The sequence below is a fragment of the Thermothelomyces thermophilus genome, chromosome 6 (genome assembly GCF_000226095.1).
Source record: "Thermothelomyces thermophilus ATCC 42464 chromosome 6, complete sequence".
Taxonomy (NCBI): domain Eukaryota; kingdom Fungi; phylum Ascomycota; class Sordariomycetes; order Sordariales; family Chaetomiaceae; genus Thermothelomyces; species Thermothelomyces thermophilus.
The window spans coordinates 2,977,092-3,003,379 of record NC_016477.1 but is presented as its reverse complement, the minus strand read 5'-3'; the positions used below and the strand labels follow the sequence as shown (position 1 = coordinate 3,003,379).

Below are 26,288 nucleotides of genomic sequence, written 5' to 3'. Positions count from 1 at the left end.
GCTCTCTCTCGTTGGACAGTTCGCATGGTTCTATGAAGTTACATTTGTCGGAACAGCTGCGGTTCTGCTGGTTTCTATTCCGAGAGGGTGCAATCCGGTGATGCTTCGATTCTTCCAGTGGAAGCCTGACGATGATTGGCTCCTGCTGCTCGCCAGCGTCCCAAGCAAACACTTCAAACAGTAGGACACTGGGCTTGCAGGACCACGAGCACCAAAAACTGACGTTTGGGCTTGGGTTTGGGAGTGCTGTAAATCCAAGGTTCTCTGCTTGATGACACGTGAGTAGTGACCGTACACTTAATTTGAAGCCAAGATCAGATTGCAAAGCTCCCTGCAATAATACACTGCGGTCATGTGGTGGCGCCGAACCGCCGCGGCACTCCGGGAACGGCCGAAGTCGTGTCGAAAACCCGAGGAAGAAAGCAATAAGTTGGGCTGTGTTCAAGCTCTGCACTACACTCCATACGGAATCGGCGGTAGAAACCCAGAACCGAGGATTGCTCCGGAGATCACTTCCTGCACATGCACTATGGGAACGTCGCGACTCGACATCAGACTCTCGAGATGATCGAAACGACCGAGATGGTCGATGGAACGGATTAGCATCCGATGCAGGGCTGCAGCGCCCTGCAGGATCCACCGGCTTCTTGCATTTCTTGGTGTCGGCGAAGCGGGTTGTCACGTGAAAAGCCGGGGCGGGTAAAGTCGCAAGACAAATGACGTCGGCATCCCCGACATAATCCGTAGTTACACGAGCAATACTCGCTCTTTCCGGCTAAAGATTGCCCTAGTCCTAGCGCACCGCCCCGGAGGCATAATACTGCGTAGTTATGTGTAAACTGGGTCCGAAGCGTCGCGAGCCACACAATGGCCAGTTGGCAAACTGAAACGACCCAGCCGGCCGGCCTGGCCGCTGGGTCCAGGCTTCCTACGGAGTTCGTACACGTCTGACGTGTGAGGTCATCTATGTTTAGAGCCTCGAAAGGTGGCGGTGAGCTGCTACGCCCCGTTTGTGGTTGAAGAGCCGGCAAAGTTCTCGAAATGCAAATGTCGAGACGAGTTCGGATGGGTACTCCTGCTCGTGTTTACGAGGTTTCAGATGCTTCGTTCGAATCCCTCCATTGGCTCACACGAAGGGGATCCGAGGACCACCCTGACAACTTAGGACATTGACGACTGGCAGACTGTCCGGCCGCCGGCGTCGAGCATTTGCACGCATCAGCGTTCTTACGCAAAAAAGACTGTCTGGCGAATCAGAGGCCGCCGATAAGAGAATACAATGGACTGGTGGCGATGGTGAGCGAGTACGAGTAGCGTGTACCGGGCCCGGTGGAGCATTGGGTTTGACCTAATCGGAGGCTGGTGTGCGAACTCAGCGAAACGGTGTGACCTAATTGTATGTGTGAACGAAGTAATGGAAATCCTCTCATTGGACTTTCGAGATTGTTCGGCGGAAAGCAGGAGCCGCAATCGAGCCCGTGTTAGGCGAGTGCCATTGGCGAGCCGCGGGAAGAAAGAATTGGGCAGTCGTCGCTTGTTTGGGCTGCATGTCTCATGCAGGCCGTCAGGGACCACCGAGCCCAGAGCATGGAACCAAGACCTGCGCCCCACTGCCCCCACCCCCACTGCGGGGCGAACCTGCTACCGATCAAATCCCCTAAATTCCCTCGTTCCTGTTGAAATATGACTCCTACCATTGACCAAGTCCGCTTTGCTGTTCTCCAATTGACTCTGTTGTTTCGTTGCTTTATATTCTCATTCATACTTTGAAAATCTCGCACTGCTTCCCGCCTTTCAACCAAACCCCGGACACCCCGGATTTTCAGAAGAGCCGCAGCAGCAACCGCAGCCATGGTACGTCCCTAGGTTCTCCGCTGTCGCAACCCCGCGTTACTGACCAGTCTTTTGCGTGCAGGCGACATCAGAAGCGGCCATTTCTCGGACAGAGATCGTAAGCACCAACGTCCCGCAAGAACGGTAAACCGGGCGCAACCACTGACAGGCCACCTAGCTCGAAAAATACACAAGTCTCGACCAGAGGGGCATTGTCATCGCCGAATACGTCTGGATCGATTCAGAGGGCAACACCCGCTCCAAGACTCGCGTACGCTTTCCTTACCGGTGGTGATCTGAAGAATACGTCCGGAAGCTTACTTAGCGTCGCAGACCCTTGAGCCTCGCGAAGACGGCAAGCCCTGGGATGTCGACACATTACCCATCTGGAACTTTGACGGGAGCTCCACCGGCCAGGCTCCTGGCGACAACTCAGATGTCTACCTCCGCCCTTGTGCCGTCTACCCGGACCCGTTCAGGAAGGGAAACAACATTCTGTACGTTCAACGTCTCACTAGACCTGAGGACCGTCGCATGCCTGGAAGCAATGCGCTGACACTTTGCACAGCGTTCTGACGGAGTGCTGGAACCACGACGGAACCCCCAACAAGTACAACTACCGCCACGAGTGCGCGAAGCTCATGCAGGCCCACGCCGACGCAGAGCCCTGGTTTGGCCTGGAGCAGGAGTACACCCTCTTGGACTTGAACGATAGGCCTTATGGCTGGCCCCAGAACGTATGTGTCCCGCACCAGCTCTTTGGACTAGGTCCCTAGTTGAGATCAACAACTTACTCATTTCCATACAGGGCTTCCCCGCGCCCCAAGGCCCCTACTACTGCGGTGTCGGCGCCGGCAAGGTTGTGCAGCGCGATATTGTCGAGAGCCACCTCCGCGCCTGCATTTACGCTGGCATCAAGATCTCTGGCACCAACGCCGAGGTCAGCAAGTCACAATGGGAGTTCCAAGTTGGCCCTTGCGTTGGCATCAGCAGTAAGTGAACCTCGCGGGTTCCGCGTCCGCAACAAGAACGGTGCGGCGGCGAACTGACCTCCCGCTTAGTGGGTGATGATCTGTGGATGGCCCGTTACATCCTCGCCCGCGTGGCCGAGGACTTTGGTGTCAAGGTCTCGCTCCACCCCAAGCTCATCCCTGGCGACTGGAACGGTGCCGGCCTGCACAGCAACTTCTCGACCAAGGAGATGCGCCAAGAGGGAGGTATGAAGGCTATCGAGGCTGCCATCAAGAAGCTAGAGGGTCGCCACGCGGAGCACATCGCTGTGTACGGCGAGGACAACGAGAAGCGCCTCACCGGCCGCCACGAGACAGGCGCCATCGACTCATTTACCTAGTAAGTTTTGCTTTCTCGCCGTCCAAGCAGGCATTAGCTTACCAATCTCAAAAGTGGCGTTGCCAACCGCGGCGCGTCTATCCGCATTCCTCGTGAAGTCGCTGCCAAGGGCTACGGTTACTTCGAGGACCGCAGACCCGCCAGCAACGCCGACCCCTACCGTGTCACCGGCATCCTCATGGAGACGTATGTTACAACCAAATCCCTTCCAGCGTTGTCTCTGTAAAATGCTAACCTTTTAAATCCAGGATCTACGGGCCCGTTTAAGAGCAAGTGGATGCCTATTGGAGTTTAATTCGCCCCCAAACACAAGAACTCAGGGCATGGGGGCATAATGAGTTTTGCTATGGGTGTCATGCTGTGTTGCATACATAAAAATTATCATTCCAAATCCTACGCCTTCTCGATCTGTCCCTGAGGCGGGTCCAGAGGGGTTGGGGCATTTATTAGAGGCGCTACTGCATGCACGCCTTGCCAGTTGTATTTCCAAGGCCAATGCCTGGCTTAGGCGGACGAGAGTATATGGGTTTTGACGCTGCCTATTGTGATAGACTTACCGTAGGGCGCCAAGGGTGATTCGGGAAAAGGTGCGGGGCATAAGATCAATAGATAAAAGATGAGGCCGTAATAAGCTATCATCAGTGTGGATTGACATTCTGATAATAATAACTCTTGGCTCCTAGCCCCCTGCTCGTGCAACGATTTAATCGCAAATGGAGCTCGCATTGTCCATTCTCAAGCAGCCAATTTCGTAATGATGAGGTCTTCAACCTCAGGGCGGATGGTTTGTGCGCGAACCAGGATGTTGGACGGGTTGAGATCACCGTGGGTGAGTACGGGGGGGCGGCCATGGCCCGTCCTGCTTCTTGACCATCGCCTTGATTTCCCTCCGGTCCTCGTCGGCTTCGTGGTCCGGGTGGTCCTCGGGCCGCAGCCCGTGGCGGAGCCAGAGGTGGAACTCTTGGGTGGTATTGAACGGCCCGAAGCGGGGCCAAGACCGGGGGATACACTACGAGCGTCGCGCAGGGAACCGCCCACGCAGCTTCTCGATCCCGCATTCCGGGGGTGGAGGAAGCGCTCGGAGCTCCTGGAGCATGGAAACCGAAGCTGTCGGAAGATGCCGTCGCGGTCCTCCTCCGACAATGTTTTCTACGCCCTAGAAAGAGACACGCCGCGGATCCGGTCCATGACGATGATTGCTCTGTTCTTGTGGACAAAGGCGCAGTGCACACGGGGGGACGGGAATGGATGTCTTGCAGGCCGCGAATCGCATGGTTGCGGCCTCTATGAGGTGTGCAAACGGCCCGATCTTGACGATCGGATTCCTGGAGATAGGGGACGCAAGAGCCGCAGTAATTATCCCTAGAGGCGCCCCGTGGTCTTGAGGGCGAGGAGGGTGAAGAAACGGCGGACCAGTGTGTCATTGATTGCCAGGGATTCATTCGGTGCCGTCATGCTGAGTCGCCGTTTGGTCTAATTACGGCGACAACGTAACCCCCCGACATGGCGCGAAAGGCGTCGACTTGCTGTGTTGTCCTTTGTTGTTACCGGTCACGGTCAAAGTTTTTTTTTTTTTTTTTTTTTTTCTTTTTTTTCCTGGGGTGAGGACACCGATTCGGGATCAATTGGGAGACGCGGAGCAGGGTCAACGGGAAGGAAGGGGCCGCTTCTTCGGTAGGAGGCAGGAGGCCTGCTGTGACTGGTTGTGGACCCGACGCTTCTGCTTTCAAACTTGTTAGCCCCGCGAATCTGGAGCATTTGCGGTGCTGCAACCTCCATCTGACAAAGACACGATCTCATCGCTCGTCTTATGGATTCAGAGCCCGTCTCCTACGACCTTTGCATTGCTGCGTCCAGCCCTAGAGCTCTTCATCCATATTCATCTACTCCATTTCTCCCCACTGTGTCGACCCATTCCAGTCATAGACACGAACCATGCGTGCATGACGAACACAGTAATTAAGAAACGAACTCCACTATGAGGGTAGTAATACAGGTCCGAGGGCCATTGCTGCGCCTGTGCAAACTACAATTGGGGCTCCTAATTAGATGGCCCGGGATCGAGCGACGGCTACGATTGGTGGACTAACGGCATTGTCTGGTCGACCATAATCGACTGCTGGTGTTATACGGGAGACGACACGTCCCTAGTCCATCCTATCTTCTTTTTCCTCACAAACAGAACAGGCTTGGTGTAAGATGTGACTTTGTGACGGACCATTACCCGGAGAAATGTTTAAAGGTATTAGTAGTATCTCAAGGGGTGCTAATTCAAGGGTGAAATGCTCGGATTTACCCGAACCTTGTAAGCGGAAACGAGCAGTTGTTATCCCCCTCCGAGGCCGGGCGTGGGTGGATTGGCCAACCGGAATCGAATGGCCCGGGGCGAGCAATATCAGCATCCCCCCATTTTCGGCTGGGAATGCATCTGCCGATCCCCCGAACACAGGACGTTCGGTCACGATTCAATTCCAAGGGTTGGATTCCCCGGAGGAGTCCCTTAGGCCTATAAAGGCCTCCAGCCTATCGGTGACTCTAGGAGCTCCATGTTCAAATTAAGCTTCTCCAGGTCGGTATATTAAGCGGGGAACACGCGTTAATGCTGGTATTTATGTGGCATGTACGAAGAGATTAGATATTAGATACTTGATTGATTGCACGAGTATCTCAGACTACGTATTACGCACGCCGGACCCCAAAAATTATAAGAACCTTAGGCTTGTCTGGGAAACTTTCTGCTGGCAGTGATCGATGATCAGTGTCGAAAACTAAGTAAGCTGTTCATTGTTTTTTTTTGTGTTGATCCACTGTGTTCTGTGTCGACAGTCGCCATGATGCTACGGACATCAGCCGTCTTCCTCGCCCTCGCCGCGATGGGGCTCGCTCAGGCTCCCGAAGGCTACAGCACGGTATACATCACGTCCAAAGTGAACACCAAGTTTGTCATTGTGCCAAAGGAGCGCACCGCGGGCACCACAACGATTGTGTAGGTTTTTACCCCTCTAATTACGCATTGCCTAAGAAGACAAAACAGAAGAAAAGGAAGAGGACACGAGCTGATGGAAAATACTTAATACTTGGCTGCTGCAGTAAGACGGCCAACAACACGCCCGAGCAGCAGTGGTACCTCAAGACGGGATCGACCAAGATTCAGTTGGCCGACAGCACCCTCTGCGTGGATGGCGGGCCCCAAGGTGCGTGCTAGTGAAGGGTAATTAGAGAGAAGAGAGGCGGAGAAGGGGTCTGATCAAGTGTTTGTCTGACGCTTGCGGCCAGACAACTGGAGGGACATGGGCAAGATCTACGTCAACGAGTGCGCAGACACCGAGTCCCAGAACTGGTTCGTCATGGATGACGGCCGCATTGCCTTGGAGGCATCGAATCAGCGTAAGTGCCAGAGAAAAGAAACACCATCAAAAAAAAAAAAAAAAAAGAAATAAATAAATAGGAGGATGACCCCTGAGCCGAGCCCCAAAACCCTCCCCCTTTCCCATTCCCTTCTCAATAAACGCAAACTCAGAGTCAAAAGGCGCCCATCTAACAATGAGACAATGCGACAGAGCAATGCGTCGACCTTGTGTTCATGAGAGCGGTGGAGAACAACGACGTCGGGCTGTTCAGCTGCGCTGGACTGGGCAACACCGGGGCGGCCGACGCGGGCATCAACTGGCCGCTGGTCAACGTGACGGTCACCGCTTGAGATGGAGCCATCACCATCACCATCGTCATCCCGTACCCTCTGGGCGCAGATGACATTGCGCTCGTCGTTGGGTCTTGGTGATGAGGTGTCCGCTAGTGGGGAGGGAAGCTGTTGTTCGTTCTCATACCAGAATCGTATTAATTACTGCTGCACTAATACCGCCCTTCTTCTCCCGTCATGCCTCGTAAAATCGTAGAATGAGCCGCACCGGAGTCAACTAAAGACGGCTCGAGACGAAGAGAGCTGGAGCGCAATGTTTCCCAATCACCCGAATAGCATATGCCGTTGCAAAGGGCATAGGTTGTAAGCCGCACGATCCCAACACGTCGTCCCTCCACACCCCTGGTAGATTGATGTCAACGAACGACAATGCGATGATGATGATGATGATAATGATGATAATGATGATGATGATGATAAGGCTGACGAAAATATGTTGAAGACGACGACGACGACGACGACGACGACGACGACGACGAGGATGATGATCACCTCGCGCAGCGGCCGACCACGGGTGCGGTTAATTAATAATTAGCGTTGCTCAAGCCTCCCCACGCTCCTCGAACGTTGCCTCATACAGCGCATGCAGCGTCTCCAGCCAGTGTTCCAAGATGGGCACGGCTTCCGCGACCGGTCTGCTGCTGCTGCTGCTGCTGCTGCTCCTGTCAGCGCCCGGCTGTGCCGCGTTGTTCCCGCCGGCGCCCGCCTCAACCGACTCAGTCTTGGTGGTCATGGTTGCCGCCGTCGCCGCCGTCTCTCTCCTGCAGCACCCCAACAGGCCTTCGTACGCCTCAATGAGCAGCAGCATCTCCAACTGTTTGCTGCTGCTCTCTCTATGTTCCGTACCATCCCCCTCCTCCCTCTCCATCTCTTTCTCGCCTATTACCTTGAAACCTTCATCAACACGGCCGTGGCTGCTCGGCCCCGCGTGACCTCCTCTCTCGTGCCGCCGCTGGAGGCCAAGCGCCCTGATCAGCCGGTCGACGAGCAGTTCGGTGCAGATCTGCAGGCCGACGGTGCTGTGTTGGCTGAGGATTGATCGGTCGTCGTGTTCGTTCTCGGTCTCCCGGACGAGCCCCGCCTCTGTGGTCTCGGGAGTTGCTGTCGTCTGCGGGGAAGAAGATGGTGGTAGAGGCCGGATGGGGAGCGGCCACGCGTGCTTACTTTGCCCAGGAGTGTTCGGATCGGATGGGCGGTGGTGCTGGTGCCGTTGGGCAGCGCCGTCCGGGAACTTGTGGTGCTTGACAGCAGAAGTCTTGGAGGCCCCGGCGGTAAGGGAAGAACAACCACCTGCTGGACGATGCGGTGGCTCGCCGGCGTGGGTTTCTGGACAGAGGCCGCCATCTTTCCGTCTGTCTCTCTCTTTTTCAGTGACACCTTGCGTCGATGCTGCGCCGAGACTACCGTTCTTTGGTCGCTGCCCTCCGTACCCGCCCGCTTCCCGTTCCCGCCTACCACCCTCGTTCTCCCTCGTTTCCCCCTTCTTCTTCTCCTCATCCTCCTCCTTCTCTTCCTCTTCCTCACATATGGTACGAAAGTCGGGCAAAATGGACCGATAGAGCCTCGCCAACTCAACAGCTCGATCACATGCCGGGGGTGCGTTCGTCGACAGCGTCGTCACATCGCTCTTACGCGGAATCAGCTCGCTTTGAGGACGTAGCGAGTGGAAATCGGAAACAGTCGCCGCGCGAGACAGTCTTCGATCCCCCCTTGGCTCTGACTTCTCATAATAACGCTGCCGCCTCTGATGCGAATCACTGAGGTGCCTCGTCGACGCAAAGTGCTGATATAGTGGGAATGATGGCAGTTCCGGCACGTCTGCGGCCATCGCCGCACCCTTCCATTCCAGAGGTTCCAGGGCGCTGTCAAAGGGGGCACTCTTGCGAGCCGTTCGGCTGGAGCTGCCCGGAATCACCATGGAAAACCGGCTTCGTCGCTTTTTCGCCACAGTTCTCTGTCCGTCGTCGCCGGCCTGGACGGGACGCGGCATGTCTCGACTGTGCCGGAAGAGAGACAACACCGATGGCATCGTGTAAGTGGCCGGTAATACGACATGAGGCGAGTTTCAGCATCCGCGAGAATCCTGTCAAAGTTCCTCTTTTTTCGTGCTTGGGCGAAGTCGATGCAATTCTGGCGTCATCTTTGGTTCGGTAAATTGGCATTGGCCTCGAGCATGCGTCTCGGCCGGTAATTAATTGTCCGATGTGCGGCATCATATCACGTTCGGTTTGCAGCGCTGTTGCATCTGAGGCAGAGTATCGTTTGGAAGAGGCGATAGATGACGGGTAGATGCTCACGGAGGCTCTAGAGAGAGAGAGAGAGAGAGAGAGAGAGAGAGAGTTGTAATTAAGAGGTTGTTGATACCATCGGAAATGAACTTTTGGTTCCGACACTCCCAGACTTAATTAATACCGTGATTACTGCAAAACATATTGTATCCAAGCTCGATGTTCTCGATGCCTTCCATTTGGAGATACGGCCATGTTAAGAAGTGTCTAGTGCTGTTCTTGCCGGCCAGAACTTTCTAGGGTGGACCGACACCTGGAAACTCTCTGAGTAGGTAATATTAGTTTCGGTAAATCAACAGTAGAAACTAAGAGGGCTGATCCTCTTTGTCCCATCCACGAATTAGACCTCTATGACCAAGAATAACAATTCATTGTCTCGGAGTTGCCTTTGTTTTGGTCAGGATGGCCATAACATCAAGCGTAGAACAGGGTCGATATCTTTCGACAAGTCCTTTGTCCTGAGGCTTGATGATATATTAATAATTTGCCTTAAGTGCCCTCAAGGTGATGATAATCGTTGAAGGCTCCGAAATAATTAGTTCTTTCCGAGTCGAATTTTTCAAACAAGACTTAATTAACCATTAAACATTACGACTCCAGCTGCTAATAAGAGAAAACCGTCGAACCAAGAGGCGAACAGTTGAGGGATGTTCCCCAACGCAAAACCAAGCCCACCCTCCAGTCCTCCCTTTGCCTGTCCGCAAGGCCAAGGCCAAGACCATAATCAGCCTGGCTCGTCAGGATCGACAGAAGAGCCCCGGTGGCAGGGTATTAGCAGGGCGAGGCCCGAGTGGCCGGTGCCGACGATCCAGAACGTGGTGGCGACGGCGAGCCTGGAGTGCCGGCTGGACCTGCAGGCGATCGCGCAGCACGCGCGCAACGTCGAGTACAACCGGCGCAAGTTCCACGCGCTCGTCATGCGGATCCGCGAGCCGCGCACCACCACGCTCGTCTTCGCGTCCGGCCGCATGGTGGTGACGGGCGCCAAGTCGGCGGGCCTCGCGCGCCTGGCCGCCCGCCGGCACGCCCGCGCCATCCAGAAGTGCGGTTTCCCCACCCGCCTCGCCGACTTCCGCGTCCAGAACTTTGTCGGCTCCGCCGCCTGCGGCTTCCTCGTCCGCCTCGAGCGCATCTCGCACCGCTACTGGCAGTCCGCCCGCCACGAGCCCGAGCTGTTCCCCGGCCTGGTCTACACCATGGTCAGGCCCAGTCTCAAGTGCCTCGTCTTCACCACCGGCAAGGTCGTCCTGACCGGCGCCAAGAAGAGGGAGGACGTCTTCGAGGCCTTTGCGAACCTCTACCCGCTGCTGTTGGAGGCCAAAGTGGAACAACGAGGAGCGCCACCAATGCCCCAAGGAGATGATGGCTCTTCCTAGCGCCAAAACTTGACAGAGGGCAGGCTTGGAAGATGGGGAAAGCGGTGAGTAACTCTTTCACTCTTCCATATTCTGGAACACAAGGGACGTATGGTGAGGCCGCTTGGGGCCGTACCGCGAGCTGACTTTGCTCGACAGTTTATTGATTTCTGTGGATCGGTTGAAAAAAAAAAGTCTCGACTGACTGACTGAAGCGGCGTTGTTGAATGGTGTTGTTAATATGTTGCTCGCTCTCCCTCCTCGCCCGTCATCCCCATCCCCTCTCACCTCCCTCAAGCCCGTTCTTCAGCGGTTGCCACGCCATCCTTGGACGACCGCCTCTTCACGGCATCCAGCTCAACCTCGAGCACCTTGTCGACGTTCTGCTGCATCTTCTCCTGGACCGCTTTGCCCTCAAATATGAAGCTGAGCTCCTCGAGCGTGCGATTGTGCGTCTCCGGGAACAGGAGGTAGACGGTCGCGATCTCGACAAGGATCCAGACACAATATATAATGTAGTATTTCCATCCAATGTTTTTGAGCGCGATGGGGTTGACATATGTGTTGAAGAAGACGGCAAACCGTACCGTCAGCTGTTCGACCGCGATGCCTTTGGAGCGTTGCCGGAAGGGGAAAATCTCGACCATGTACGTGTAAGCCAGAGCGTTCCATCCGAGATTGTAAAATCTGCACGGAAGCTGAGTTAATAGGCATTTGTGCATCTTGTGAAGGTCCTCGAATGAAGAGAAGCTCGAAGGAAAAGAGGAGACGTACGGAGAGTAGACAAAGATAAACACCAACACCGGAATCGCCGTCGCCGCCGAGGGGTCAATCTCGGCCCGAGCGCTGGCAATCGTCCACACGGTGTACACCACCGCCGTTCCGATCGTGCACGTCAGAAACATGACCCGCCTCCGGAAGCGCGGGGCGATCAGCGCAAGGGGGACGGCATTGATGAAGCCCCAGCAGGTGTTGCTGAGGATGATCTTTTGCACCGTCCGGTTGTCCGTGATGTTCACCAACGCCAGGATCTGCTTCATGTAGAAGCTCAGCAGGCCGTTGCCGCTCCACTGGGTGAAGAAGCCGACGATGGCGGCGATGGTGAACCGCCTGCGCATGGGCGGATCGCGCACCACGTCCGCCCACACGAAACTGGAGGCCGCCTCCTTCTCCAGCGCGATCGTCGACTGGATCTGCGCGTACTCGAGCCGCACGAACTCGTCCCCGTCCGCGCCCTCGCTGTGGTACTTTTGCAGGATGGCGAACGCCTCGTCCCCACGGTCCTTGGAGATCAGCCAGCGCGGCGACTCGGGGCACCAGTACATGAAGGTGATCTGGAAGAAGCTGGGGACGAGCTGCAGCAGGCTGGGCAGGCGCCAGGACCAGGTCGACTCCATCTGAAACGTGCCGTAGGTGGTGCCGGCCGCGACGATGGCGCCGACGAACCAGGAGGCGTTGAACAGCGAGGTCATGATGGGCCGCTCCTTGGCGTAGGACAGTTCGCCGATCAGTGACGAGGCGTTGACGATGGCGAAGGGTATGCCGAACCCGAGCACCCAGCGAGAGGCCAGGAACATGTCCGAGTTGCGCGCCCCGGCCTGCAGGCCCGCGCCCATGCACATGATGACCGAGGCGAGCAGGATCGTCCGCCGCCGCCCGAGGAAATGGCTGACCGTGGGGATGAAGGGAATCGCCATGAGCGCGCCCAGGGAGTACATGGCGTTGAGGAGGCCGAGTCGGCCTGAAGTGGGGTTGTTGAAATCTGCCTCGGGTTTGATTCGAGATACTGTCAGTTGAGGCTCGACAACCAAGGTGAAGCTTCGTCGGTCGGGGGGTAAAGAAATCGGGGCCTTCACGCACAGTCAACCCATGACTGGACGGCCTGTAGGCTGTTCATCATGGACGAGTCGAAGCCCGAAGTCCATTCTACACCAAGCCCTGTGGGGACGAGGATGAGGTACAGGAACCGGAGGTTCGGTTTCTTGTACCACGGTTTCTTGTCGGCCTGCGCTATGCGCGTCAGGCGTGGGTCGACATGCTCTTCTTTGGCACCGATGATCGGCATCGTCACTATCCTAGAGTCTCATTCGTGGTGACTAACAAAGACTCTTAAGACACTTGCAGTCCCCCAGCCATCTCGAGCAGCATCTTTAATAATAACCTCCCAACTCCAACAGAGCCCATGTCGACGTCGCGCAGATCGAAGCCGTTTCGGTCATCGCGGGCCTGCATGCAAGGGCTGGACGTAGGAACGCTGTTGGTTGGTTCGACGAATAACGATGCTGGTACATCATGTCTTTGGCCATGCCAAGCTCTATTTGGGGTTGCTTCTTCCGACGTATGCGGGGTTTGGACGGGCAATTATTGCGGGGAGAGAACCCGGTTGCCGGGAATTGAAGTATGGCGAGCCGCATCCGGGTGAAAGGTCGCCGAGAAGAAAAGTTCCGAATACGCGATGCATCCTTGCGACTTGCGGCGGGAAGTGGCAGTTACAAATTAGGCAGCCCACGCCGGCAACCATGCGAGGCAAGTGCGTATGTGGCGAAGGAGGAGGAGAAGGGAGAGGGAAAGAGAGAGGGAAAGAGAGAGATGACAAGAATTGGAAGGGCGATGTCCAGTCGACCATGTCTTGAGGGAGGATCGGACAATAAATGTTTTGGCCATCCATGAGAAAACAAGTCTATATCTAAAACCCACGGTCAGGCAATTTTTTTTATGCACTTGCGTTAGGTTCCGCAAAGACGAACTCCTCGAGCTCCTTGTACGCCCTCTCCAGATCCTACGCAACGTTAGCATCCGAAACCGCCGATGCCTGTCAAACCAGCACGCGGGGGAGGACGAGACCGACATCGTTCACAATGATCTTGTCATGGATGCCGGGAACCTTGGAGTACTCCAGCTCCACCTTGGCCTGCTTCAGCCGCTTCAGGATGGACTCCTCCGTCTCCGTTCCTCGGCCGCGCAGCCGCCTCTCCAACTCCTCCTCGGACGGTGGGGCGATGAAAACGTAGCGGGCCGGGAAGCCCGAAGCCCGGATCTGCTTGACGCCCTCCACCTCGATGTCCAGGACGACCGTCCTCCCCTTGGCCGTCTGCTCCTCGATCGTGGCCTTGGAGGTGCCGTAGAAGTTGTCGCCAAACTGCGCGCTGTTTTGCGGGCGTGGTCAGTCAGCTGGGCGTGGTCTCTCTTGTGTAATCGAGAGCAATATGGCGTGACAACGCCGTGCTAGTCGGGGCGCCTTTACTTCTCGAGAAACCCGTTCTGCGCCTTCAGCTCCAGAAATTGCTCCTTCGTGACGAAGTGGTAGTGGACGCCATCTTGCTCACCCGGTCGCGGGCGGCGGGTCGTGTGCGATACGGAGAGGGTAAATGTGTCGGGATGTCTCTGCGCAACTGTCAGGGACCGCCATGGTACGGGGGTCGAGCAAACGCGAGCGAGCGGCAGGCGGGCCGTACTTGGAAGAGAAGATTGTAGAGGGTCCCCTTGCCGACGCCCGAGGGGCCGGAAATAACGAGCGGGCGCGGATCGCGAGCTGCTTCGAAGTCAGATGTCTTGATTTTGATTCAAAACGACGCGCAAAGGTCACCCACTAGGAGCCATTGCGTGGAAAAAGCGCGAGCGAATGACGTTGGAAAAAGGAAGGCGAAGCATCTTTGGAGGCAGGAAGCCGTTTCAGGGATTCGACCCCGCGACAACCCAACTGCCCTACCAGGTAAACAAGGTGGGGCCGCCTGCGCACGTTCTGGACCCTGAAACAATGCGGCTATGCTTCAGGGTTAGGGTGGTGTATATGCATACATATTATATGGATGTACGAATTATACCTAATTAGTTATCAACATAAACAACCCCCTTGCTCCTCTTCATTTTGGTCTCCTTCTAATGGTGTAGAGAGACCACCAGTGAAGTTGGCAAAGAATGGCTTTCAATGACTTGACAGTTTATAATACTCCCAACTAAAGTTGCGGAACGTTAACCGCCTTGCATTTCAACCGTGAACATAATTAGAACGAGGATCCTCCTCCAAAAGTGTCTCCTAACAAACCAAAGTGTCTCCGTAGGATCGAAATGTATAACGCTCTGGGCAAGACATATTAGTACAAGATGTTTATCCTCGTGGTGACACACCAAGCCCATCCTACGCGGCCCTTCCTATCCCAAACGTTGTGCTCGACCTCCTTCCTCTTCCAGCACTTGACTTCCGCGCCAGCAGCTCGCTCTCCCTCTGTGCTTGTTTCACGAGATAGTAGTCGCCGACATCGCACTTGTTACCCTCCTCCCCGGATTTTCGTGTTTCAATCACCTCCACTGACGTTTGTTTGACGATTACTCCGCCCCTAGGACGAGTTGCACGGTGGGCCTCGAGATCTATGTCGTCCAATGCCGAGCCTCCGTTCCCTTTGGGGTCGATGCAGATCTGCTCATCGCTACCGTTTATTGAAAAGTCTGGGATCGGATTAATGCTCCGCGGTCCCCTGCCGCGACGGGGCCCCTTGCTTTCCAGGATAAAACTTCGGACGTTGCCGTTTCGGCTTCGTGGAGCCTTCGACATCTTGTTTGCAGATGAAGACAGTGATCGCAGGCTGCCGATGATCGGACGGAAGCAGCGGGCAATGAGAGATGAGATCATGGGCAGATTTGATGTGACGACAGCGACAAAGGTCTCCCGTACGGCCCATGATCCTGCCTTCTGGGCGCCGTTGACTGGATCCTTAAAAACCAGAGGGTCTGTCAGTCTCCAACTTGGGTGCCGGTGGCTCGCAGGTCAAGATGCAGAACTGGTGGGACGCCGGATAACGTACAGCAATGATAAGAACGCAACGCAGAACGCCTGCCGCCGTGACAAAGATGCCACCGGAGAAGAGCAGCATAAGGCCTGCCTTCTTAAGCGATCTCAGCGAGGACTTCCAGAGCAATGGGAGAGGAATGCTCATGAGATATATGTCGGTGACAACGTTCAGAACCACGGTGACAAAGATGTCGATTTTGGAAATAGCGGGCTGGCATGCATCTGCTGTCCGTCAGCGCATGGTGGGCATAACAGTGAGATATCCTTACTTCCAGGGTCAGGATATATTTGCCAATTCTTCTGGAACGGTTGGCATCCCAGGAGGATGGAGAGCAAGACAGCAAGCCACGTGGCAAAGATGAGAACGAAGCCCGCATATATGCGCTTTTCAAAACCGAGACCCTCCTGAAGCTACAGTCAGCCCGACTACTGGTCCCCGTTGAACCACCGACAATGCGTACAGTGAGACGGAGATAAAAAGAGCACATGGCCGCTTTGATGACCCAGAGTAAGAAGGTGTAAGTGGACCACCCGGCCAGTTGCGTCTTTGAACCGCTGACGCTTGGGGTTCTTGTTAACACGGTGACCATTCCTCTTAGCAGAGGGTATCTCTTACCGCCATTGGTACTCCTCGCTGTCCGGATCCAGCAGATACCGCTGCTTGTCGGTCATGCCATTGTTGGCAAGTCCTTTCCAGAACGCGCCGACCGAGTAGGCTAGGTATGTTTCGACGGAGTAAGCCACCTGAGCATCGAGTCAGTGGAGGTTCGAATGTCGCGCGCTGATCTGGCGCTTACCGCGGCCAGGATCATGAGATAGTCATCAGCATGGAGATGTTTCAGTCCAGCCGAGGATATTCTAACGTAAAGTCGGAGGCCAATCACAAACAAGCCGATTCCGAGCAGTGAGAAGGCTTCGCGCACAAACGAGTCCATAGCTGCTGGTGATGCTGTCACAGGAAGGGGGCCCTCTAGCAGTCTTGATCCGAGTTAAAAAAACAAGAGCAACTTGAACGAGTGTATAAAACTCTCCGGTAGATGATTCATTGTTCGGTCAAAGGAGCGAGTGTTCTAGTGCATGAATGGGGAAACGATAGAAGGAGAAGAGCGGTCATCAGTCCCAGCCAGCCATGGTTAGCTCAAGCCTGCCCAGTTGGGGTGCCTGTGGCCTATGCTCATGAAGAAGGGGGAAGCTTACCCCGAGGCACAAAATCAAACGCCCAAGATTGTATGGGTTTTGCGGTGCTGCTGCGGCTAACCGGCGAGACATCTGAGTCCGCGGATCCCGGCCTCGTGGTTGGTGCTGATTTTCCGCGGTGGCAATTCATTGACGGAAGCTGGCAGCAAGCTGATGGCAGCAAACGGCATGGAAGGCGGAGTCAAGGGAGTCCATCGGAACAAAGGCCGGAAAGGTGCAGGGCGGGCATTTTCGAGGTCTGATTGTCTGTGCAACGCAATTGCGGCATAACACAGTCGTCGCACGATACGTGCAGGGCTGTGCCTTCGTTTGTCTAGGAGGGAAAAGGAGGATTCTGCTGCCAACCAGCGAGGAGCTCAGAGAGGATCCAGCTGAATCGAGCTTAACCTGGAAGGGAGGTTAAGTATCTTAGGTAGGTGCATAGGGTGGTGGGACGCTTGGGGAACACGGGCATTTGGACTTTTTGAGGAAGGACCGCAAAGTTGGTCGAGGAAAGCTCGGGATGATCAAAGTTGAATTAGGTACCTTACTTATTAGATGGCCCTCTCTAGAGGTTAGTAAGGTAAATGCATATAGGTTCCAGTAGTTCTTGCTCGTTTTGGCTGCCTTATTAATCAAATTATCCAGTCTTGGAGACGACTGATTCGGCAGTCACCATTCTCAGATTGTCAGAAGCTGTAGAGCTTCTAAGAGTATTAGCCACATACGTGCCACAACGTATAAGGCGTCGTTGCCAACGCATTGGCCAGTTCCTTTATCTATAAATATTAGTCGTTTTGTCTCTTTTGTAGATAGTTTCAACAAGGTACTGTCTCCTTCGTATAGCTACCTACTATAGACTGCTTTTAACGCTCCTAGAGCTCCTACTATATTCGGCAGTTATAAGCCCGGCGCCTTGACTACTCCTCTGCCGACGTATCTTTAATATTAGTAGTAGCTTCTTCTATTACGAACTCTCTTACCTTGCTTTAATATGCTTTTAACGACGTGTCTATTATATCCGAGATCCTAGTTAAGACTTCTATATGCCTTATAGGGCCTAGTTTCTAGAACTTGTAATATATTAAACTATAGTTATAGGCTAAATTTGCTAGTATATAGGGATTTATTAACCTTAATGGCAACTATAAGCTAAATCTAGAAGTTCTATAGCGCTTAACCTATAAGTAAGCTAGAGATAACCTTATCTTAGCTTCCTAGGAGTAACTCCTAGAAGGATTATTACCTTTAATATCTATAGATTTAATACCTTCTAATGTAACCATTATAGCCGAATTTATATAATTATAAGACTCCTTTTATAAAGATATCATATATACTATAGATGTTAGTAAGCAGATAGGATAGCTATAACACTAGCTAGTATATACTATAGACCCTAAACTGTGATAAACCTAACTCAGACTTCTTCTAAAAGGGTTCAGACGAAGGTAGATTGAGCGGGACAAGCAGGCAGGTCGTCTAAGGGATTCGGTAAAGCCAAAGGGTTTATAATAACACTAGGGTTGTCTCTTACAGTAGTTAACAACGGTACTTAGTATAAGTACTGTGATTGTAAGTTACTATCACTGGTGAACTCTTAGAGTCTACCTAATGAGTGACTATCTATATGTATATATAATCCTAGTGATTACTCCTAATTATAGTGATCGTAAGTGATTGTATAGTGGTGATTACCTTGATCGCTAGTAAGCGTAATAATTACTATACTTCCTATGTTATAATTGGTCCTCTTGTTCCTTTGGCTTGATTAGCCCGTTTATACCGGTAGTCTAAGTAGTATCTGTATATATATTTCTGTAATATGATGCCCTCCCTTTAAGGCTTTCGACCTAAAAGCCTTCTTTTAGGCCGTTTCAAATAGCGCTAACATCCCTTACGTTCTTTGTACGTGTTTTTCTCCTTAGTCCCTTGTCGCCCTTCGTACTATTAATTATACTATCTAATATACATAGATCCCTAGCGTCTATTCGCTATAAGCGTTTAGCTTAGTTTATTTCTAATCACAGGTTCATAGTAATAGCGTATTCCTATTACGTAGAGTATAACCAAATATATAAAATGATTAAAAAATCTCGTCGCTATAAGGCTTATATATGTCGGGGTCATGCTTATGATAGTTCTAGCGTTCTAGTTTCTTCTTATAAGTTCCTATTTCCTTATAAGGGTATATCTCTAATTGTAATGTAATAGATCGTATTATACGTAAGCAACGTCGTTTAAAGGCTAAAGAGAAAGAGGCCGAAGCCTTGCTATAAGAATATTAACATAAAGCTTCTAAGGCATTAGCCTATCTAACTTAGGTTCGTAAATAACGAGAGTTCCTAGTAGAGAAAGGGGCAGATATAGTTATACGGGGTTTATCGAATCTAGACGAATTAGAGGCAGTAAAATAGTAGGAATTAGGGGCTATCGTATAACTTAATAGTAGCGTTAACATTATTAACTAAGGCGTTATTTTCGATTCTATCCTAGGTTTGCCTTTAGCCGATCTAGGTTCTGCTAATAGAACTATTCTAGTTTCTTAGGGTAGTTTAAGTTCTTAACTAGTTCCTATAAGCTATCTTCTAGTCCAAAATTAAGCTATTTAACTAGATACTATAGTTCCCTATTAATAATATATAAATCTAGAATTTCTTTAATGTCTTATTCTTCTTCCTTATCTTTTGCTTCGATATATATAGCAACCTTAGTGTTTTTCGGTGCTAGTTCGAGAAGCGAAATATAAAAAACATCCGTCTATAGTCATATAGATAATGGTAACGATAGTCGGTAGTTAGATGTCGAAATTCGTTCTTTAATAACGAAGGGTCTAATCTTTTTGAAATCTAGCTTTATGCTTGGTTGTTTGGTTCGTAGGTTTTGTATAATTAAGTAGACTTTGTCTCCCCTCTCTAGGCAAGGTCCCTCGAGCCTATATTTGTCATAGTAGTTCTTTATTCTAGTCTTGACAAACTCGAGTTCCTTTTTAAGCTTTTTATATAGTATATATATTTGTTTCACTTTGACTACTGCTCTTAGTACTATGACCTCTAGTCCTTACCTAAGGTCTGCTTTATATCTATAGTTTGCGAAGAACGGTATGACTTTGGTTGTTTCTATTAGTATCGTATTGTAAGCGAGTTATACTATTAGTAATAGTATAACCTAGTCGTCTTACTAATAGTTAATGTAAGAACGGAGATACTACTTAATAACTTGGTTTAGTCGTTCTGTTTATCTGTTAATCTATGGGTAATATGCTATTGATAGCTTGCTATTAACGTCTAATCGTTATATTAACGCTTACTAGAACTTTAATACAAACTTGGTGTCTCTATTGGTGATCTATTCTTACGGCTAAGCATATACTAATGTAACTTGCCGATAGATTATATCTACTAACTATTCCGCTATCTAGGTCTCTTTGTAGGGAAAGAAGTATACCTATTTAGTTAGGCAATCTATTATAGTGAGAATATTATCGTAGATTACTCCTATAGCTATATCCTTAGATTCTAGCAGCTTTATAATAAAGTCTATTATGACTAAACTCTATAGTTCATTAGCTATTAGCAGTGGCTAAAGTAACCTATATAGCTTATATCGTGCCGTTTTGCTTTGATTACAAATATCATAGTTCTATACAACTTCCTTAACTTATACTATTAACTATAGAAAGTCATAGTGTTTCCTAACTTATGCGACAGTCTTCGTAACTCCTTTATATCCTCCAAGTTTCGACTTATAGAGTTCTCGAATCATTCGTAGCTATTAATCCCTATTATAGATATATACTTTGCCTCGGTACTAGAGTTTCCTATCTCTTTCTTTTACTCTGTTAGGTACTACTAGTCTAGGTGCTACTTAATACTATATCTTGTCAATCCTTTCTTCTTAAAAGATTATATAACATTCTAGGAACGAGTTAAGTGGATTATCTTCTATAGGTGTCTACGTTTCGTAATATAGCGTTCCGTCTATTCGTTCCTTGAATAATAATAGTATTGTTTCCGTTTATCCTTCCGTATAATCCGTTCGTTAGCTTAAGATGTCTGCTCGTACGTTCTCTTTGCCCTTTTTATAGCGGATCTTAAAGTTAAATTCTATAAGGAATTCTACCTATTATATTTATTATCTATTAAGCTCCTTTGTTATTGTAAAGTATTGTAAATTCTTGTAATCCGTATATACTTATACCGGTTCAATCGTACTACTAAGGTATAGTTACTATTCCTTAAAAGCTTTAATAATTATAAGTAATTCCTTATCGTAGATCGGATAATTAAGACGTAGTCTATTAAGCTTCTTTAAAAAGAAGGCTATAGGATATAGCTTTCCTTGTTCGTCTTGTTATCCTAATTGTCCTCCGATAGTATAGTCTAAAGCGTCTGTTTCTACCTCGAATAGCTTCTTAGGGTCTAGCAGTACTAGTACTAGATCTTCGGTAATAGCGTTATAGATCTATATAAATGCTTGCTTATATTGCTTTTCTTATTGGAATTTAGTACTCTTCTTAGTGAGTTCGTGCAAAGGTCGTATAATTGCTCCGAAATTTCTAATGAACATTTAGTAGAAGTTTGTAAATCCGATAAAGCTTTATACTTCTATAACTGATATCGGTCGTAGCTAATTCTTAATAGCTTTAACTTTTAAAGGTTTTATCCGAATTTATCTTAGAGATATTTTATATCCCAAAAATACCGTTTTCCTAATATAGAATTCGCTCTTTCCTTTGTTAATTGATAGTTTGTATATATATAGCGTACCTAGCATTGCTTTTATATACTTTCGGTATTTGTCTATCGTCTTAGAGAAGATAAGTATATTGTCAGGATAATATACTATAAATTTGTCGAAAAAGGGGTAGATAGCTTGATTAATTAGGGCTTAGAACGTTGCTAACGCGTTTATAAGTCCGAATAGCATGATAAGGTACTTGTAGTAGCTAAAGGGTGTCCTAAAGGCCGTTTTCCACTCATCGCCTTCTTTGATCTATATATAGTTATAGGCCAATAGCAAGTCAAAATATGTAAAATATTAGGCTCCTGCTAACTAATCTCGGAGCCGTAAGATTAGTAGTAACAGGTATTAGTTTTTCATAGTCTATTCGTTAAGTTACCGATAGTTAATATATAACTATAGCTTTCTATCTTTCTTAGGTATAAATAGAATTAGATAGCCTACTAGCGATATCAACGGGCAGATATATCCTCTTCGGAAGTTCTCCTCCAAATATCGCTTAAGTTCTTCGTTCTATATCTAGCTTATATAGTAAATCTTAAAGAACTTTAGTCATGCTCCTTCCTTAAGCTTGATCTTGTAATCCTATAGGCTATATTCTAGTAGTCCTTCTAGATATTTCGGTTCGAATGCTAGGTATCCTTTGTATTCCTTCGGTACTTCCCTAGTCTTGTCTCGTCTCTCGGTTTTCTAATAGTATACAAACTTAGTTCCATCTATAGCGATGCTAGTAATTTCTCCTATCTTAACCTACTACTCTAATTATAGTGCTCTGTATTCGTTAACGGAGAGAATAGCTATCGGCGGTTTAGCTCGTTCCTTCTATCGTAACGTTGGTGTCATTATACTACTTCTTCTAGAGTCTATAGTAGTCTGTCTGCTACTATCTATCTTTTATAGTAGATCTGTAGGATATGCCTTCCCTTAAGTATTGTCTGCTTACAATCCTTATATACTCCCTATCTTACTAGTTAAATATAACTCTGTTTAGGGTTATAGGTAGCTACTATTCTTCTAGCTAATGTCTAGGTTATAATCTTTATACTATAGTAACCCTAATATTATATCTTTATCGTTACCTATATCTATAATACTAAATATGACTACTATAGTCTTCCCTGCTATAGTAATGTCAATCGGTTTAGTCTCCCTATATACCTATTACATTAGAAATAGCCCTTTGACTATGCTATACTTTCGCTTTATTCTCTAGGGTATTTATAGCTAATTTATAAGCGTCGGCAAAATCAGGTTCATCTCTACTCTACTATCTACTAGTACAAGCATTTTATACTACTTCTATTATACTATTATCCATAGTCACTTATCTTACTACTATTGTCCAAAGATTACGGCGATTTCCTATATTTCTACTAGGAGGTCTTGATATAGTGGTCTCTTATACTAGTTCCTCCTATACTACGCTACCTCTCGCCGCTACACAGGCATTAATGGTTTCTAGGCCCCTCAAAGGGCCCTAACCCATTTCCTAGGTTAGTGCTAACCTCTTTGGTTGTTCGGCTAATAGCGGCTTTGTCAATCGTGCTTATTTCTATAAGCTATTAAGTGCTTATAGCTTCCTACCATTAAGTCTGTTCTACTTTTTATCGTATATACTATAGCTTCATCTAGAGCTCCTAAATTCGCGATTTCTTTTCGTCTGCGTGATAGAGGTAGTTATTACTCTAGCACGAGTCCTATATATCTCGTCCTATTCCGTAGTACCTAGGCTAGGCTCGTTTTGGTACTACCGTAATGCCTTCTAGATCACGGGCTTCGATCTTCTAGAGTAATTTGGCCGCTCTGTTTCCTACATTATAGACCTATTCTATAGGGCAGAGGCTTCTATCCTTATTTCCTTGTCAGGTCGGCTAGTAATTGCTTTCGAATTTGTCGCGAAAGTGGTATTAGCATTTGTATACTATATACTAGAACTAGGGCACTTGTATATATACCTTGTATCGCAGGTATAGTTATATAGCATTGCCTAGAAGGTATTAGAACTCTTTTCCAAATCCTTCCTACTGTATATAGGCTATAGGTACTCTAATGCTAAGGTAGGAGTATTTCTTCTAGTAGTTTTCCTACGTACGTTTGTCTTTTCTACAGTTTATATATATAAACTAGTACTCGGGGTTCCATATGTTGTAGCTAAGTTGCTGATCGTCAAAATGCTTGGCGTAGCTGTCAGGCCTATTATATGTCATAGGCTGTTCCCCTTTGATGGTTTCTACAATATATCGGAGTTCCCTTATCTTGTCCCTTATTCTATTGCTCTACTAGGTAAGTCAAATCAAGTGTTTATCCTATTCGCGTAGTTCCGTATTAAGCTAGAAAACTTTGTTATAGTACTATTCGATTCGTTCCTAAAGGAATAGAACATTAGGTCCAGGTCTTTCGATTCCTTAGGTATCAGTTATCTACAATCTATCCCGCCTCTAGGTAACTATGAAACCCTACTACCTTAAGGCTAGGAGAATCGAAATTAGTAGTATATACTCTCCTACTATATCCCATTCGGCAAGACCTATTTCTAGATCTATAGTAACCAGTTCAGAGTACAGTGCTTGTTTATCTTTACCGTCGCCGTCGTATCTAAGACTGTCTATGTCGCTGTCCCTGTCTTTATAGCTTGTAGCCGCTACTTCGATGACATCCTTAGCGGTTTCGTTAATAGCCGTAATTTCCTTTCTAGGGACTGGTTTCTAGTCTTTCTTTAGGCTTTGATATTCTCGTCTATAGTGTCCTTTCTTTCTGTAGTTATAGTAGGTAATGTTAGACTTGTCTTTAGTCGTTTTCTTCTTGTCCTGCTTCTATGCTATATCTATATCTATAGCTCTAGGATACGTCCTATACGAGGTACTGACGTATACTTGCTTTTTCTTGTCGTTAGCCTTAACTATAGTTCTATTTATTTGTCCTTATTTCTACTACTCTTATATATAAAGTCGATTATCGATTCTAATAGCCTATATAATATATTTGTCCAGGGTCTTAGGCTAATTATACTTATATAGCTTGTCTTTAACCTTTTCCTTTAAGCCATTATAGAATAGTTATATTAATGCCTCGTCGTTAAGCTAAGACTTAAATATATCCTATCTAAACTATATAGCGTAAGAGGCTACTAACTTAGTCTGTCAAAGATTAGCAAGTCTTTCTTATATATAAATCTTCTTGTCTTTATCGCTAAAAACCTTCCGAAGCTCGTCTTCGAAATGGTCGTAAGATCGGAAGACTGCCTACGTAAACACGTCTCGGTCGTCTTTGTCTTCCTTAATAAGATAGTCGTTCTACATAGGCTTAAACTATCTAAGTGCCTTGCCCTCTAATCTTATAGCTATATAGAGAATTTTAGCTTTATCATCTAGAAACTTGTCGTTATTAAGCTAGAAGTAGGATTAGAGGTTTGTTAGGAATCCTACAAGATCTTCCTTGGTTCCTCTATATTTGCTAGGTGGTTTAATCTTAATGCGGCTCGCTTTGGCAGTCTTGAGCGCTTCGATTTTGGCATAGGCCTCGTTAACCAGTTTCTATAAGTACTTTTCACCGTTCTCGAGTTCCTTAATTCGGGCTTAAGCAACCTTATCTCTCTAGTCTAACTCCTAGATCTGCTGCTAGAGTTGACTAAGCTAAGCGAGCAGCTATTCGGCCGTAATATTAGTAGCTATATCGATGTCGAGGTCGAGGTCACCTCCGTTCTAAACTATAATAGAACAAAGGGAGTGATAGTAACGTATGACGAACCTAGCTTAGACTTCTTCTAAAAGGGTTTAGACGGAGGTAAATTAAGCGGGACAAGTATATAGGTCGTCTAAGGGATTTAGTAAAGCTAAAAGGTTTATAATAACACTAGAGTTGTCTCCTATAATAGTTAGTAATGCTTAGTATAAGTACTTGTGATTGTAGGTTAGGTTGCTATCACTAGTAAACTCCTAGAGTCTACTATAACGAGTGACTAGCTAGCTATATATATATAATTATCTGTCCCTCTTTAATAGTTATTACTAGTACTATTCCTCCTTTTACTCCGTGATTCCGCGTTGTCGATGGTGATATGTTATTATTACTAGTGAAGACCTTAGTCTTGGTAGTAATAATCTTCTGATTGGTCTGTCAAGTGATTGGCTATCGGAATATCCCGCGTCCTAGCTGTAGCCTGCCGGGCCGTCCATGTACTTATCTGTGACAGGTACTTGGGTGATCGAGAACGTTCTAGATAGACTATATAGACCGTATACCAAGAGCCTAATGCCTAAGGATATCGCTATTATTGAAGGATTCTATATTAATATTATCTTAGAAGCTCTATTGCTTAAGGTAGGCGCTTAATACTATAGCTTAGATTACTTATTACGTTTCGGAATATTAGAAAATAATGTCATCCTTTATAAGTTAGAACGTAAGTATAATTATACCTTTCTCGAATATAAGCTACTTTCTTACTACTCGAGCCTCTTAGACTATGTCTTAATTAGTAAAGCAGGTATCGTAAACGTTCGTATATCTTTATAGAATGTGTTTATTATATATGGTAGAAGGTCCTAGACGTAAGCGTTACCTACTATAAAGGAAGATACTAAGGATCTTTAGCACTTAAGAGCTAGCTACCTTAGACTAGAAGCATTAAAAGCGCTTATTAATAACGCTAGAAACGTCTATATCAAGGGGACGGCACGTATTAAGTATAAGAGCTATACTTATATTTATATAAGCAAGGTTATCTCTAGGAAAATACTACCTAAGTAGAAGTCTATACATCTGTTCTAGCGAGTAGCCTAGGATCTATTTGACTATCCTAAAGCGATTAATAGATTATAATAGCTACTTATAATTGTTAATAAATATAATAGGAAGCTCTTCCCTTTCCTCTTAATAATAAAGTCATTAGACTAGATTATAAGAGTTATATAGAATTTCGAGAGCTAGGTAAGATACTAATATATGACAAACCCAACTCAGACTTCTTCTAAAAGGGTTCAGACAAAGGTAGATTAAGCGGGACAAGTAGGCAGGTCGTCTAAGGGATTCGGTGAAGCCAAAGGGTTTACAAC

General features: G+C 48.3%; 9 protein-coding genes across 9 annotated transcripts; 4 read left to right on the top strand and 5 right to left on the bottom strand.

Moving 5' to 3' along the window:
- The first annotated feature begins 1,699 nt into the window (after positions 1–1,699).
- Positions 1,700–3,864, top strand: MYCTH_2316346 (uncharacterized protein). The gene is made up of 9 exons (XM_003666227.1): positions 1,700–1,854; positions 1,916–1,951; positions 2,012–2,104; positions 2,167–2,330; positions 2,402–2,570; positions 2,642–2,825; positions 2,895–3,183; positions 3,238–3,369; positions 3,432–3,864. Exons 1-9 carry the CDS (start codon positions 1,852–1,854, stop codon positions 3,448–3,450), a joined length of 1,089 nt encoding a protein of 362 aa, XP_003666275.1. The 5' UTR covers positions 1,700–1,851; the 3' UTR covers positions 3,451–3,864.
- A 121-nt stretch (positions 3,865–3,985) lies between these two features.
- Positions 3,986–4,549, top strand: MYCTH_2130172 (uncharacterized protein; the record flags this gene model as incomplete). Its single annotated transcript, XM_003666226.1, has 1 exon — positions 3,986–4,549. The coding sequence occupies one exon, from the start codon at positions 3,986–3,988 to the stop codon at positions 4,547–4,549; it is 564 nt and encodes a 187-aa protein (XP_003666274.1).
- A 1,465-nt stretch (positions 4,550–6,014) lies between these two features.
- MYCTH_89958 (uncharacterized protein) lies at positions 6,015–6,883 on the top strand (the record flags this gene model as incomplete). Its single annotated transcript, XM_003666225.1, has 4 exons — positions 6,015–6,169; positions 6,274–6,377; positions 6,460–6,570; positions 6,744–6,883. The coding sequence occupies 4 exons, from the start codon at positions 6,015–6,017 to the stop codon at positions 6,881–6,883; spliced, it is 510 nt and encodes a 169-aa protein (XP_003666273.1).
- Positions 6,884–7,424: 541 nt separating this feature from the next.
- MYCTH_89959 (uncharacterized protein) lies at positions 7,425–8,912 on the bottom strand (the record flags this gene model as incomplete). Its single annotated transcript, XM_003666224.1, has 1 exon — positions 7,425–8,912. One exon carries the CDS (start codon positions 8,910–8,912, stop codon positions 7,425–7,427), a length of 1,488 nt encoding a protein of 495 aa, XP_003666272.1.
- Positions 8,913–9,332: 420 nt separating this feature from the next.
- MYCTH_2310794 (uncharacterized protein) lies at positions 9,333–10,725 on the top strand. The gene has a single exon (XM_003666223.1). The coding sequence runs from the start codon at positions 9,819–9,821 to the stop codon at positions 10,545–10,547; it is 729 nt and encodes a 242-aa protein (XP_003666271.1). The 5' UTR covers positions 9,333–9,818; the 3' UTR covers positions 10,548–10,725.
- MYCTH_2310790 (uncharacterized protein) lies at positions 10,684–12,952 on the bottom strand. The gene is made up of 2 exons (XM_003666222.1): positions 12,387–12,952; positions 10,684–12,288 (listed from the first exon to the last, which is right to left on the bottom strand). Exons 1-2 carry the CDS (start codon positions 12,589–12,591, stop codon positions 10,820–10,822), a joined length of 1,674 nt encoding a protein of 557 aa, XP_003666270.1. The 5' UTR covers positions 12,592–12,952; the 3' UTR covers positions 10,684–10,819.
- Positions 12,953–13,217: 265 nt separating this feature from the next.
- MYCTH_2310786 (uncharacterized protein) lies at positions 13,218–14,219 on the bottom strand. Its single transcript, XM_003666221.1, has 5 exons — positions 14,117–14,219; positions 13,982–14,058; positions 13,771–13,910; positions 13,375–13,672; positions 13,218–13,305 (listed from the first exon to the last, which is right to left on the bottom strand). The coding sequence occupies exons 1-5, from the start codon at positions 14,124–14,126 to the stop codon at positions 13,240–13,242; spliced, it is 591 nt and encodes a 196-aa protein (XP_003666269.1). The 5' UTR covers positions 14,127–14,219; the 3' UTR covers positions 13,218–13,239.
- Positions 14,220–15,123: 904 nt separating this feature from the next.
- Positions 15,124–16,250, bottom strand: MYCTH_2047322 (uncharacterized protein; the record flags this gene model as incomplete). Its single annotated transcript, XM_003666220.1, has 6 exons — positions 15,124–15,237; positions 15,329–15,537; positions 15,585–15,720; positions 15,777–15,876; positions 15,932–16,059; positions 16,113–16,250. Coding segments are annotated over 6 exons (825 nt in total), but the record flags the coding sequence as incomplete, so codon positions are not given.
- A 4,912-nt stretch (positions 16,251–21,162) lies between these two features.
- MYCTH_38597 (uncharacterized protein) lies at positions 21,163–21,330 on the bottom strand (the record flags this gene model as incomplete). Its single annotated transcript, XM_003666219.1, has 1 exon — positions 21,163–21,330. A coding segment is annotated over one exon (168 nt), but the record flags the coding sequence as incomplete, so codon positions are not given.
- Between the last annotated feature and the right edge of the window lie 4,958 nt (positions 21,331–26,288).